At 44.3% G+C, this 12,958-nt stretch overlaps 1 protein-coding gene across 1 annotated transcript in view; it reads left to right on the forward strand.

Annotated features, from left to right (window-relative positions):
- The first annotated feature begins 4,694 nt into the window (after positions 1-4,694).
- The window catches only part of grin3bb (glutamate receptor, ionotropic, N-methyl-D-aspartate 3Bb), a 79,763-nt gene continuing 71,499 nt past the window's right edge, over positions 4,695-12,958 (forward strand). Inside the window, exon 1 of the mRNA XM_043720722.2 lies at positions 4,695-5,123. Within this exon, the coding sequence (XP_043576657.2) occupies positions 4,695-5,123 (429 nt within the window). The remainder of the gene's footprint in view (positions 5,124-12,958) is intronic.

The raw sequence follows: 12,958 nt of genomic DNA on the forward strand, positions 1-12,958 counted from the left end.
CACCATTTAATCCACTCCCTCCTTCTCTCTGTCTGTCAATGGTAAAACAAACATCATTTTCTAGTCCTTTTGACTTCCAAAGAAGAGTTATTCACTTTGAAACATTAAATCTGTTTTTCTCTCTCTGCAGATACTGCCAGACCTGCTGAATTTCCCCAGCTCTTTCATCTTTTAATCCATCCAAATTTCTAATTTTACTCTTGAAAGAAAGAACAACAGGTGGATGGGAACATTGCCATCTGGAAGTTCTTCTCCAAATAATAAATCATCCTGACATAAAAACAGATTACAACTCCTTTACTGTCACTGGGTCCAGATTCCAGAATTCCTTCTCTGATAGCACTGGCCTGTAGCTACACAATGTCAACTGTTCACTCCAAAGAATGTTACTTATTATCACCTCCTTAAGGGTAATTATGGCTGATTAGTAAATGTTGGCCTTGTCTGTGATACCCACATTGCATGAGCAATAAAACAAGCCTCTGATCTACTACAGATCTTCATTTCCTCCTAAGAAAGCAAAGAGAGCCTTGGTTTACCATATCATCTGAAAAACAACAACTTGAACATGGAGCATTCCCTCAAACCTGGACTAATCTGTCATCTTAGATTTGTACTGAAGACTCTTATTTGAGAATGAAGGTATGTCCTTCTAATTTTGAGGCATGAGTATCACAATTGAACCAAGGATAACACTTAACATACTTTCTATAAATGTTATATTACATTAATCAACTGATCTAGTTCCTATAGACAAGAGCTTCAACTATTAATATTGACATCTACTTACACTATAGTTAAGAACACAACACAATGCAGAATGAGAAAAGAAATCATTCATTTATCATTCCAGTTTCTTCCATTGTTCATGTACAATGTGGTGACCATGGTACCTACCCACCCATTTTATCTCTTTCCACATCCCAGGTACAATGTACATTTATTTGCTTTGTGTCAACCATAATTTCCAATGGGGCCAAGATTCTAGACATAAAATAAAAATTGTACTCCAACTGAGTATTCCCTACCTGTCATTTCCATTGGAAATAAACAACTGCATGAAGAAAGCAGCCTGAATAATCCCATTTTCCTGAATACTGTAGATGCACTCTATTCCTCCAATATCTCTAATTCAGAGATGGATTCTCCTCTTTACCTCCCCCAGTGTTTTTAGTGATATTTTCATGGACTGAAGCTCTATTTAGCACTGTGCTTCAGTCTCTATACTCCATTTGGGTGGCACAGTGGCTCAGTGCTTTGCTTTGCTGCCTCACAGTGCCAGGGACTTGGAATTGATTCCACCGTCGGGTTACTGGCTATGTGGGGTTTGCACATTCTCCCTGTGTCTGCATGGATTTCCTTTGGGTGCTCCAGTTTCCTCCCACAGTCCATTGATGTGCACGTTGGTTGGATTGTCCATGCTATTTTGCACTTAGTGTCCAGGGATATGCAGGCTAGGTGGGTTAGCCATAGGAAATTCAGGGTTACAGGGATAGGGTGTGGGGGTGGGTCTGAGAGGATGCTGTTTGGGTGGGTTGATGTAGATTCAATGGACCAAATGATTTGTTTCCACCACACTGTAGGAATGATTCTATGATTTGGGAATTTCAAACATCAAAAAACTAGTTTCAATTTGCAAAGAACTACTTCAGGAATTAAACACGAAGGTCTGGTCACAGCTACAGTCTCTACTAGCTCTGAGAAAAACATTATTGAATGCTGACAATTTCCTGAGGAAAGTCCAAGAATGGTTACGCCATGAGCTGATTTGTCATGTTGGGGAGATTTGCAGCATCTACAGCTGGCTAAATTCCAAACAGAAATTAAATCCATCATTTTATTCCTAGATTCGATCATAAACCTTCCAAAGGACTGACTTCTCCAAAAAAAAAGTCATTTGTGCAATTTATGGCAATGTCTATAAGATGTCAAATCTGGAGGATTGAGGAGTCTTGTTCAACAACTTTCTGGGTGTTTTCAGGTACATAATAAAGGATTTGTGATACTAATCCTGCAGGGCATGGGTTCTTGAAAACTGGATCGATTCTAACTGGATTCATGGTCTCCTTTGTCTTCCAATAGGACCCAGTAGGTTTCTGAAACAAAACTAGAAGTTGTTGAATATGCTTAGCAGGTCTGTCAGCATCTGCGAAGAGAAATCAGAGATAACTTTTCGGGTCCAGTGACCCTTTCTCAGAAGGCTGAGATTTTCCAGCAATTGCTGTTTTGTTTCTGATTACAGCATCCGCAGTTGGGTCGGTTTTTATCCAGTGGATTTCTGCTTTTGGTGTCTGCTTAAGTCTGGCACTGGAGGGAACTTGGAGCATAGTTGTTGTGTCCTTACCTCTGACCCAGCAGCCCTGGTTTCAAGTCCCACTTGCTCCAGCAGTGTTTTATCGCATTTCTGAACAGGTTGATTCCAAAAGCACAAAAATGTTGGGGGTTAGCCGTTTGATGGCTTGTGGTACCAGTTATCAAACACCGTTAGTAGACAGAGAGCGGGCCACTTTGTCCCTTGGTGTCCTTGCTATCAGGTGAAAAGGTCAGGGGTCCGACTCTCTTACATGTTATCCAGCATTCAGTGACAGCACACCTTCAAAAAGAAGACGGACCGATCAAATATTCCTCCCCATCCGCTTTTAGACTGGGGAAGTATTGCAAAAAGAGAGCAGCGCTGGTGCTGAGGGTGAAATTACTGAATATTCTGCCAATGCTCAGCAGGTCTGACAGCCTCAGTGGAGAGAGTAAATCTTTCCGACTGATGTCCATCCGCGAAAATCCCAGTTCAAGGTCAGCAACTTGAAACCTCATCTCTCCACGGATGCTGCCTGACGTGTTCGGCTTTTTTCTAGTTACATTTTAGACTAGGCAGTCCTATTTTCGAGAGGATTTCTGAAATGTTGGTTTTCCCAGGTGACTGGGCACCCTGTGGTGTATTACCATTTTCATTTAATTTTTAATCAACACCGAGGAAACGATTAGATTCCAATCCATGATTTCACCCGGGGCCCCTGTGCTATCTGAGTCTTCTTGCTGTTATTTGAATTGCCAATAAATCCGCTTCAAGAGGATTTATTTCCCTCGGCTGATGGGAACTAAATAATGTGCCAAATAATGAGACTAGCGAAACGGCTAATAGAGTTTGTGTGTAAGACATTCATTCCAGTCCCCACCTCACACCGGCTCGCCACCCTCTATGCTGGAAAATAACGTCGAAATAAATCAATTGAAGGGACCACAGTCTATATAGCAGCTGTACACTGGGCGATAAGACGATGGGATAAAGAAGCCTGTTTTGTGATTGCGGCACACAACCAGCTTTCCCAACCTGTAGAACCACAGACTTTTCCAGAAAACGCAGAGACCATTCACCCTTCCTGTGTGTTCCAGCCCTTAGCTAGAGCAATCCAAACCGAGACACACTTTCCCCCTGCTCCTCCCTCTCTTTCCATAGGTATATTCCCAAAGCACCCGCTTCGGGTATTATCTCGCCCACCCTCTCTCTCTATTATCCTGTATTTGTCTTTCCTTCCCCTGTTTAAATACTGCACGCCCCTCTCTCTTTCTGGGTTCTTTCTGTGAGTTGCGGAGTTTTCACAGTCCGGGGTGAGTTGCAGTAGGAGACGGTCAGTTGGAAACAGTGAAGGCTGGCGTGCAGGCACTGACTGGGCACCGCTATCCTGGGGGTTCAGAGAGAGGGAGAGAGGCGTTTAGTTGCTGTTTCTTCAATGCAGAGCTCAGGCTCCAGTCCGGGCCGGTGGCGGTGATTTGGAGGGGATCAGCCGGGGGACACCTGGGGCTTTGGGAATGTGACAGGGGGCTCCGTGTCCGGGGTGACGGCGTCAAGACTTCAGCCGCAGGCGGAGTAGCCCCCAGCCGCCCTCCCCCCCCCCTCTCCTCCCCTCCTCAGGGATGGGACGGTTGCACCGAAGCTTGGTGGATCATGCTCAGATTTGGGAATCCTGAAAGGGGAATGAGGTGCCGCTGACTCCGGAATCTCTCCGTTTGAATAATGGGGAAGCCCTCACTGCGCTGACATTAATACCAACACCCTCCGAGAACAACACCAGCTCCCCCCCCCCCCCCCCCACACCCTGATGGGGAAAGGGGGCAGGAAACAGTCACATTGCTGCTCCCTAACCGTGGGCTCAGGACTCAGTGTTAAAGATCCCTACACCCCAGTGTAATGCCACAGGACATTAAATCTCTCTCCCTTCTCCACATTCTGTCTCTCTTTTGCAATCTTGCATCCTGAGTTCCTTCCTACAATTTGATCCATTTATTTCCACCTTTAGATGAACAGATCTTCGCGGAATTTGTTTCTTCGTTCTCTTTTATTCTTCCCTTGTTCTTTCATACCTTCTCTCTAACTTCTTTCTCTCTCTCAACTTTTCTATCTTCTCTCTCTCTCTCTCTCAACCTCTCTACCTTTTCTATTTACTTTCTCCCTCTATCTACCTTTTTTGTTCTCTCTACTTTCTCTCTCTTCACCCCATCCTTCCCTAATCAGCAGGGAGTGGAGAACTTGACGTGGCTTTGCAGATTTTGACCTGAGTGCCTTGTCTCGGTGCGGCTCCGAGCGGAGTGACCGGCTCCTCGCTCCCCTCCAGCCAATGAGAGCTGCGGCACTGAGCTGGCGCGGAGCCGGGACTCTCTGCACATTGCTGCCCACAGCAACAGCTCACACCCCGGCCATGGAGTGCAGGCAGCGCCTCTGGACCCTGCTCGGCTTCCTGCACGCTGTGCTCAGCCTCTGCCAGCCTCACCCACAGCCGTGCCACATCCTGAACCGGATCGGACACACCGTGAGACTGGGCACCGTGCTGCCCAGCTCCCGGAGAGCCCTCCTGCAACAGGCGCTGCTCGAAGGAGTGGAGGCGGCCTTAAGGGACACCCTCCTACCCTACAACCTGAGCCTGGAGACGGTCAGCAGCCAGGGCTGGCAGCCCGACCCGCAGTCCCTCCTGCAATCCGTCTGCCAGTCCGTTGTGGTCCGGGGAGTTGCGGCCATTCTGGCGTTCCCACAGTCTACAGACCAACTGGTCCAGATGGATTTTTTAGCATCTTTCCTGGAGATCCCTTTCATCAGTATTATGGAGCGAGGAGAAGGGCTGGTTACTGAGGTAGGTGACAGAGCAAGTTATCCAACTTCTGTCGGCGTTAAATTGGAAATTCCGCTCTGCCTTTCAACTTGGTGTAAGGAGGTGTGTATAGTGCCAGCGGTTTATTGTGGAGTGAACTGATGTACAGAGGAGTAGTGTGGAGGGGCAGATTGTGGATTGTGGAGTGGTCTGTTGTGACGTATTGTGGAGCAGGATGCCGGAGCGTGGGACATTGGGAATGGAATGGTTAATTGTGGAGTGGAGTGTTTTGTAGCGTGTTATAGAGTGAAGTGATGAACAGTGGAGTGATGTGTAATGGAGTGATGTACTGTATAGTGGAGTGATGTACAGTGGAATGATGTACAGTGGAGTGATGTATAGTGGAGTGATGTACAGTGGAGTGATGTATAGTGAAGTGATGTACTGTATAGTGGAGTGATGTACAGTGGAATGATGTACAGTGGAGTGATGTATAGTGGAGTGATGTACAGTGGAGTGATGTGTAATGGAGTGATGTACTGTATAGTGGAGTGATGTACAGTGGAATGATGTACAGTGGAGTGATGTATAGTGGAGTGATGTACAGTGGAGTGATGTATAGTGAAGTGATGTACTGTATAGTGGAGTGATGTACAGTGGAATGATGTACAGTGGAGTGATGTATAGTGGAGTGATGTACAGTGGAGTGATGTATAGTGAAGTGATGTACTGTATAGTGGAGTGATGTACAGTGGAATGATGTACAGTGGAGTGATGTATAGTGGAGTGATGTACAGTGGAGTGATGTACAGTGGAGTGATGTATAGTGAAGTGATGTACTGAATAGTGGAGTGATGTACCGTGGAATGATGTACAGTGGAGTGATGTATTGTGAAGTGATGTGCTGAATAGTGGAGTGATGTACTGTATAGCGATGTATAGTGGAGTGATGTACTGTATAGTGATGTATAGTGGGGTGATGTACAGTGGAGTGATGTACTGTATAGTGATGTATAGTGGGGTGATGTACAGTGGAGTGATGTATAGTGGAGTGATGTACTGAATAGTGGAGTGAAATACAGTGGAGTGATATACTGTATAGTGGAGTGATGTATTGTGGGGTGATGTACAGTGGAGTGATGTACTGTATAGTGGAGTGAAGTACAGTAGAGTGATGTATAGTGGAGTGATGTATAGTGGAATGATGTATAGTGGAGTGATATACTGTACAGTGGAGTGATGTACAGTAGAGTGATGTATAGTGGAATGATGTATAGTGGAGTGATATACTGTACAGTGGAGTGATGTACAGTAGAGTGATGTATAGTGGAGTGATGTACTGTATAGTGGAGTGATGTATAGTGGAATGATGTATAGTGGAGTGATATACTGTACAGTGGAGTGATGTACAGTAGAGTGATGTATAGTGGAGTGATGTACTGTACAGTAGAGTGATGTACAGTAGAGTGATGTATAGTGGAGTGATGTACTGTATAGTGGAGTGATGTACAATGGAGTGATGTATAGTGGAGTGATGTATAGTGGAGTGATGTACTGTACAGTGGAGTGATGTATTGTGGAGTGATATACTGTACAGTGGAGTGATGTATAGTGGTTTAGTGTGGAGTGAAGTGGTGTACATCGGTGTCTTGTGGAATGGTGGTGTATAGTGGTTTATTGTGGAGTGGAGTGGTGTGGATTGGTGTGTTGTGGTGTCTTGTGGAATGGTGTGGTGTATATTGTCAATTGGAGTGGTGTATAATTGGTGTTGTAGAATGGAGGTGCATATTGTAGAATGGTGTGTTGTACAGTAGAGTGGTGTGTACTGTGGTTTAATGTGGAGTAGAGTGGTGTATAAAAGGTGTTATGGTGTACGCTGTACTCAGTGGTGTGCTGTGGATATTGTAGAGTGGAGTGGTGTATAAATGGTGTGTTGAGAAGTAGCGTACATAGGGGTGTGGTGAGAAGTGGTGTACTCTGGTGTGGTGTGGAGTGGTGTACGCAGGGGTGTAGTGTGGAGTGGTGTACACAGTGGTGTGGTGTGGAGTGGTGTACACAGTGGTGTGTTGGGGAGTAGTGTACACAGGGGTGTGGTGTGGAGTGGTGTACACAGTGGTGTGGAGTGGAGTGGTGTACACAGTGGTGTGGTGTGGAGTGGTGTACATGGTGGTGTGGTGTGGAGTAGTGTACACAGTGGTGTAATGTGGAGTGGTGTACACTGTGGTGTGGTATGGAGTGGTGTATATAGTGGTGTGGTGTGGTGTACACAGTGGTGTGGTGTATGCTATGGTGTGGTGTGGAGTGGTGTACACAGTGGTGTGGAGTGGAGTGGTGTACACAGGGGTGTGGAGTGGAGTGGTGTACACAGTGGTGTGGTGTGGAGTGGTGTACATGATGGTGTGGTGTGGAGTGGTGTACACAGTGGTGTAATGTGGAGTGGTGTACACTGTGGTGTGGTATGGAGTGGTGTATATAGTGGTGTGGTGTGGTGTACACAGTGGTGTAGTGTACGCTGTGGTGTGGTGAGGAGTGGTGTACACAGTGGTGTGGAGTGGAGTGGTGTACACAGGGGTGTGGAGTGGAGTGGTGTACACAGTGATGTGGAGTGGAGTGGTGTACACAGGGGTGTGGTGTGGAGTGGTGCACACGGAGTGTGGTGTGGAGTGGTGTACACAGGGGTGTGGTGTGGTGTACACAGTGGTGTGGAGTGATGTACACTGGGTGTGGTGTACACAGGGGTGTGGTGTACACAGTGATGAGGTATACCCAGTGGTGTGTTATGGTGTGGTGTACACAGTGATGAGGTGAGCGTGGATCCCAGTCTCTCAGAGTAGCTTAGAATCGAAACTCACTCGGAGAGAAGGAGAGAGCTTCACTCGGGTTCTTCTCGTGATCTCTCCCCGGGGTTAAATGCGAAGCTTTCTCCTGTACGCAGCAGAACTTCAGTGAAAAAATTAATAGTTTTTAATCCACAAATCATTTCATTCCTGGACAACCTGTCACTTTGAAAGCAAATGATTTAAACCTGAAAGCGGTGCAGTCTGGAGGCGCGTGTACTGTGAATCCTCCTGAGACCCAGATTAACCGGCCACTTCAGGAATCCGGTTCGACAGAGCGAGACCACAAGTAATGATTAATCATTTTAGTACAAATAAGACAGTCCATTCTGCATTGGGCACCGTCCTGTATTGAACCCGCTATACAATGTCAATAAGAGATTATTAAACTGAACTAACTCTCTGTTTCGGGAGATTTGAATTACACTTTTAAAGTATTCCTTTTTCGAACTAAAATGACCACCAGTGAATAGCTGGTGTTGATCACTGTGAGTCAGAGTAATCCACTGAGACTTTACCCTGCAGCTGACAGGGAGCAACTCAAGTGTTCTCTTGGTCTGGGTCCTGCGATCTCCAATGATCTCATCGACAGGCTGGAACTCGGGTTCCTGCCGAACCCTGGGTTGAGGAGTGAAGTTTACTCTCGAAATGCCTCGCCCCTGGGAGAGACAGAGATGGTCGGGAATTGTAAGGTCCTGAATGGAAAGAGAATGGTTCCCATCATAAACAAAAGTGTTCCGTTGTCAGTGACCAAGACTCGAATGGTTAGTTTTGTTTTAATATTGTACATGTAATTTACCACGTAAAACCTGCACAATTTAACATTCCTGCTGTTCCATGAACCCAGTGGGTAAATAGACCAACCGATGTGATATTCAATTAAGATGTGGCAAGGTGTACATGAGAGTGAGTGCTTTGATCTCAGACCCTCCAGGGGTATGTGGTGGTGGTGGTGGTTCAGGACCAGGCAATGGGACAAGAATGCTGAGCCCTGTGCTGCTGAATGATGGATATGGGCTGACATTTGAGTGAGAGCTGTGTCAGGTGATGCTCTCCTTATACAATAGCCTATTGGCAGTCTTTGCTGTACTCCTAATTGAAGATTAACTATGTGAACAATTATTACAACAGCCAGCTCCTTTCTCCAACAAGAGAGCTCAACCACTTCTCCTGAACCTTTAATATCATCGCCACCTCCAAGATTAGTGTTCCAGCTTTCTGTATATACATGATGGATACAGCACCATTTTGGTGGTCATCCAGTACCCTGAGCAGCATGTTCAGTCCCTGCTGGATTGCTGCAAGGCTCTGACCTTACTGCCCTACAGAGAACACTTCCATGGGCCTCACCATTGACTCCGAAACTCAATGAATAGCTATGCAATGGCTACAAGTAGTAGATCAGAGACTCCCTATTCTTTGGCAAGCAATACCCATTGTCTGTCCATAATCTACAAGGCTCAGGGTCAGGAATGGGAGGAAATATACTCCCCTTACCTGGACAGTTCAGCTCCAACAGCAGCCCATTTGATTGACATGCCATCAACTGGCTTAAACATCCACTTCCTACACTATCCACCTACGGTGGTTACAGTGAGTACGATCTACCACACTCATTGCAGCATGAATGTTTCAGTTACCCACTGGGCCATGGGTAATAGGTATACAGGAACATCAGTTCCTCTCAGTTCCCCTCCAAGACAGGAATCTGAAGCGCCCATCTTAATAGTTCTGTAGAACACTTTCACTGTCCAGACAGACAACAGTGGTCCACCACTGTCTCATGGATGCTCAGAATGCAGGAAAATGCAGGGTTTGCCAATGATGTTTCACATCCTGAGAACATAAAAGTGGCCACACCCTCATGAGAAGGGTGTCGAGAAATTGAGTAGACCTTGAGTAGAGAAATATAGAGAAGATGTGCTGTATGACTCTATGACTCTATGTGGCTGGAGATGTGGCATTATTTATCTCCAACTTCTCTTGCCCCTTTCCTGGAATGAGTGCTGGCTGCCGACTTGGCCTTGGGAAGGTTATAGCTGATCCTGATCTTCTGTCTTGAAATTCACAGTTTCCAGCAAGGGCCAATGTATTGTAGGCTTACCTTTCCCTTTGGCTGAGCACTGAGCAGACCATCATTTTTGTTACACTCTTGTCTTAGCATCAATAGGTGTCACTAGTGTGCTGTAACTAGGTAGTAATTGGTACAAAGTGGAATGAACTGTATTATTGTTGGTGATAAAATATAGCAGCAATAATATGGTTTTGGGTGAGTGATGAATGACTGGTGCGTTTAGTTTAAATGCCGTATGCTTCAGCATTTCACTTGCTAATTAGTAAGATGCCCTTTGGCATAGTTCCTGGTGCAGTCCTGGGGCAATGCCAAATAATGTCATCATTGCAGTTGTACAGAATGGACCAGGGCTATATCAGTTAGTACTGTAATCATTTTGTGCGGTGGTCATATTTTTGACTGACTGCAGTCTGCTGAGATATAGTGTGGCATGGGTAGCTTATAACATTTTGGGTTAATGGGCAATGAATATCCCAACCAACACTTTGGGACACTAGAGTCCTTTCTCAGGAAGGAACTTACACAAATATCTTACCTTATTTTTCTTTCATGCACTATAATCCCCTGACCCTCAGACTCACAGGTTCTTCAATGTACCACCCAAATAACTATCATTCTTGTGTGAAATTAGATGGTGTGTACTGCTTGATATTCCATTTATGGAGGGCACTACAACTGAAGTCGGTTCAGTTCTCACCCAATACGCACTCCATCAGGAGTCACTGAATAATAATTAACAAAAAGAATCAAGAGTGTTGAGTTTATTTATAAAGTCTGTGCTAATACTTACAGATCATTAAAAAAATCTGCTCAACATGCTTATGATAAATTCTTTATACTTGGAATTAACTTTAGATCTGAATGACAGCATAGCAAAGATTAAAATCACTATCAATGAATGTTCATACCTGATCAAAATCCAATTCTGTTCAGTGCAACTTAAGCACAAATGTTGGCAGGTGCTCAATTACCATGCCATCTCGTATAAAGCTGCCTGATTATGACAAACAACATCTTACTGTCCTTTGTACTGTGTGAAGATTCACTGCCATATTCTTTTATCACCTGAGACCAGCTGGTGAAATGTACCATGCAAGGTGCTCCCAAGTACGACCCTCAATCTGTGTTGAGTTTAGTATATCTGAGCTGAACTGACGCTAATGTACTAAAGCTGGCAGCACCTAAACTATGGAGAGAAAATCAGCCAACATTTTTTCTCATAGGATTTCGCTGAGTGATTTGTGCTGCAGATTCATGTGTCACTGGGCAGGGACAAGATTAAACTTAGCCATGATATCCATCATGCTGTCGAAACTCAAAGACTGGCCAGAAGCAAGCCCTAATGAGTTGTCTTTTGAAATGTTACCCCCACAGTGTCAGAGGTCTCGAATTTATGAAGAATTGGGGAAATGGGCATTCCTGCCTAGAAATCCCGCATTTGGTCTTACTCAGATAGCCTTCTGAAATTAACAATCGGACATCTTTTAACCAGGTTTGCCTTTGGACTGATTGCTTGGCCATCTCCTCCCAGACCACATCAAAACATCTTATGTCTCAGTTCAAACATTACATCCCCAGATTATTCCTGTTTTAATCCTTGGACTGTGGCCAGATCGCAAGGACTAACAGGATTTTAGATTTTCATTGCAGAAACAAACATTAACATAGCAGCAATAAAAAGTTAGTCAAACCTTAATCCTGCACATGTTTGAATCAAATAAAAATAAAAGTTTAATCAGTTTTTTCCAAAACTTGAAACATCTGCTCACTTTTTCTTTCTGATTTCCGTTCTGTTTCACCTCTCCTTTTTTTTCCTCTTTATGTATCTGTCCTATCTTTTAAAAATATTTTTAAGGTTGTAAATGTACAACTTTGCTAATTTCTGCTTCACTGCCTAAACCAAAAGTATCCTTGTTCAGAATATGCATAGTTTGGATCTGTTTGTTAATCATTTGTGATTGAATGGCCGATTGTTGCAGGCAGAATGGAGGTGTATCAGAGGATGCTCAATGCTATTGGAAACTGTACCTGAGCAGCAATCATTGTCTTTAGGACAGTGTGGGGTGGAGGAGAGGGGATGGGTTATGGGGATAATTAACTTTGTCATTATTTTTAATTTGTCAAAGGAATAATAAATTTCAATCTGTGGAATAGTTACGAATTAGGAGAGATTTACCTGTGAAGTCAGAATTATTATTCCCATCCAGAATTATTGACATTATCACCTGTCTCCAACTCTAAAGATCAGATACTTCATTAAAGAATTCCCACATCCTAGAATCTGTATGAATGTGCAGTGGCATACTTAGAACTAAAACTAACTAATATTATCTACTGTACCATTATAGAGCATGTAAGCAGCTAGGGACATGAACTGACATTGCCTCCCCATTTAGAACCAAGATAAGGAGAAATTTCTTTGCCCAGAGAGTAGTGAGCCTGTGTAATTCACTGCCCCTGAAAGTAATTGAGGCCAAAACATTGAATGTTTTCAAGAAGGAGTCAGATATATTTCTTAACGCTCAAGATATCAAGGGGTATGAGGAGAAAGTGGAAATGGGATATGAGCAAATGATCAGCCATAAACAAATGGATGGTGTCACAGGTTCGAGGGGCTAAATGGCCTACACCTCTTCCTATTTTCTATGTTTCTATGCAAATAAATACATACATTTTGCATTCAATCCAACTGGCCAATGTTGATGTTTACACTCCAACAATCCTTTTCCAATTCATTTTAATCTAACCTTATTAAGACATTCTATTCCTTTCACACCTATAAATTGCCTAATATCCCCATAAATACATCAATGCTGTTTTGGATCAGGTTGTCCATGTAGTAATAATGTACCCACAGTGATAAGTGGACCTGGCGTTTGCATTTGTAGGAGTGAATTGTGTGGTAATTCAAGAGTAGAACGGTAGGTTGGTTGGTAGGTAATTTCAGGCCAGTGCTGAATTAGCTT

The sequence above is a fragment of the Chiloscyllium plagiosum genome, unplaced genomic scaffold (genome assembly GCF_037043375.1).
Source record: "Chiloscyllium plagiosum isolate Xiang-an unplaced genomic scaffold, Cpla_swu_hap1 HiC_scaffold_28, whole genome shotgun sequence".
Lineage (NCBI taxonomy): Eukaryota > Metazoa > Chordata > Chondrichthyes > Orectolobiformes > Hemiscylliidae > Chiloscyllium > Chiloscyllium plagiosum.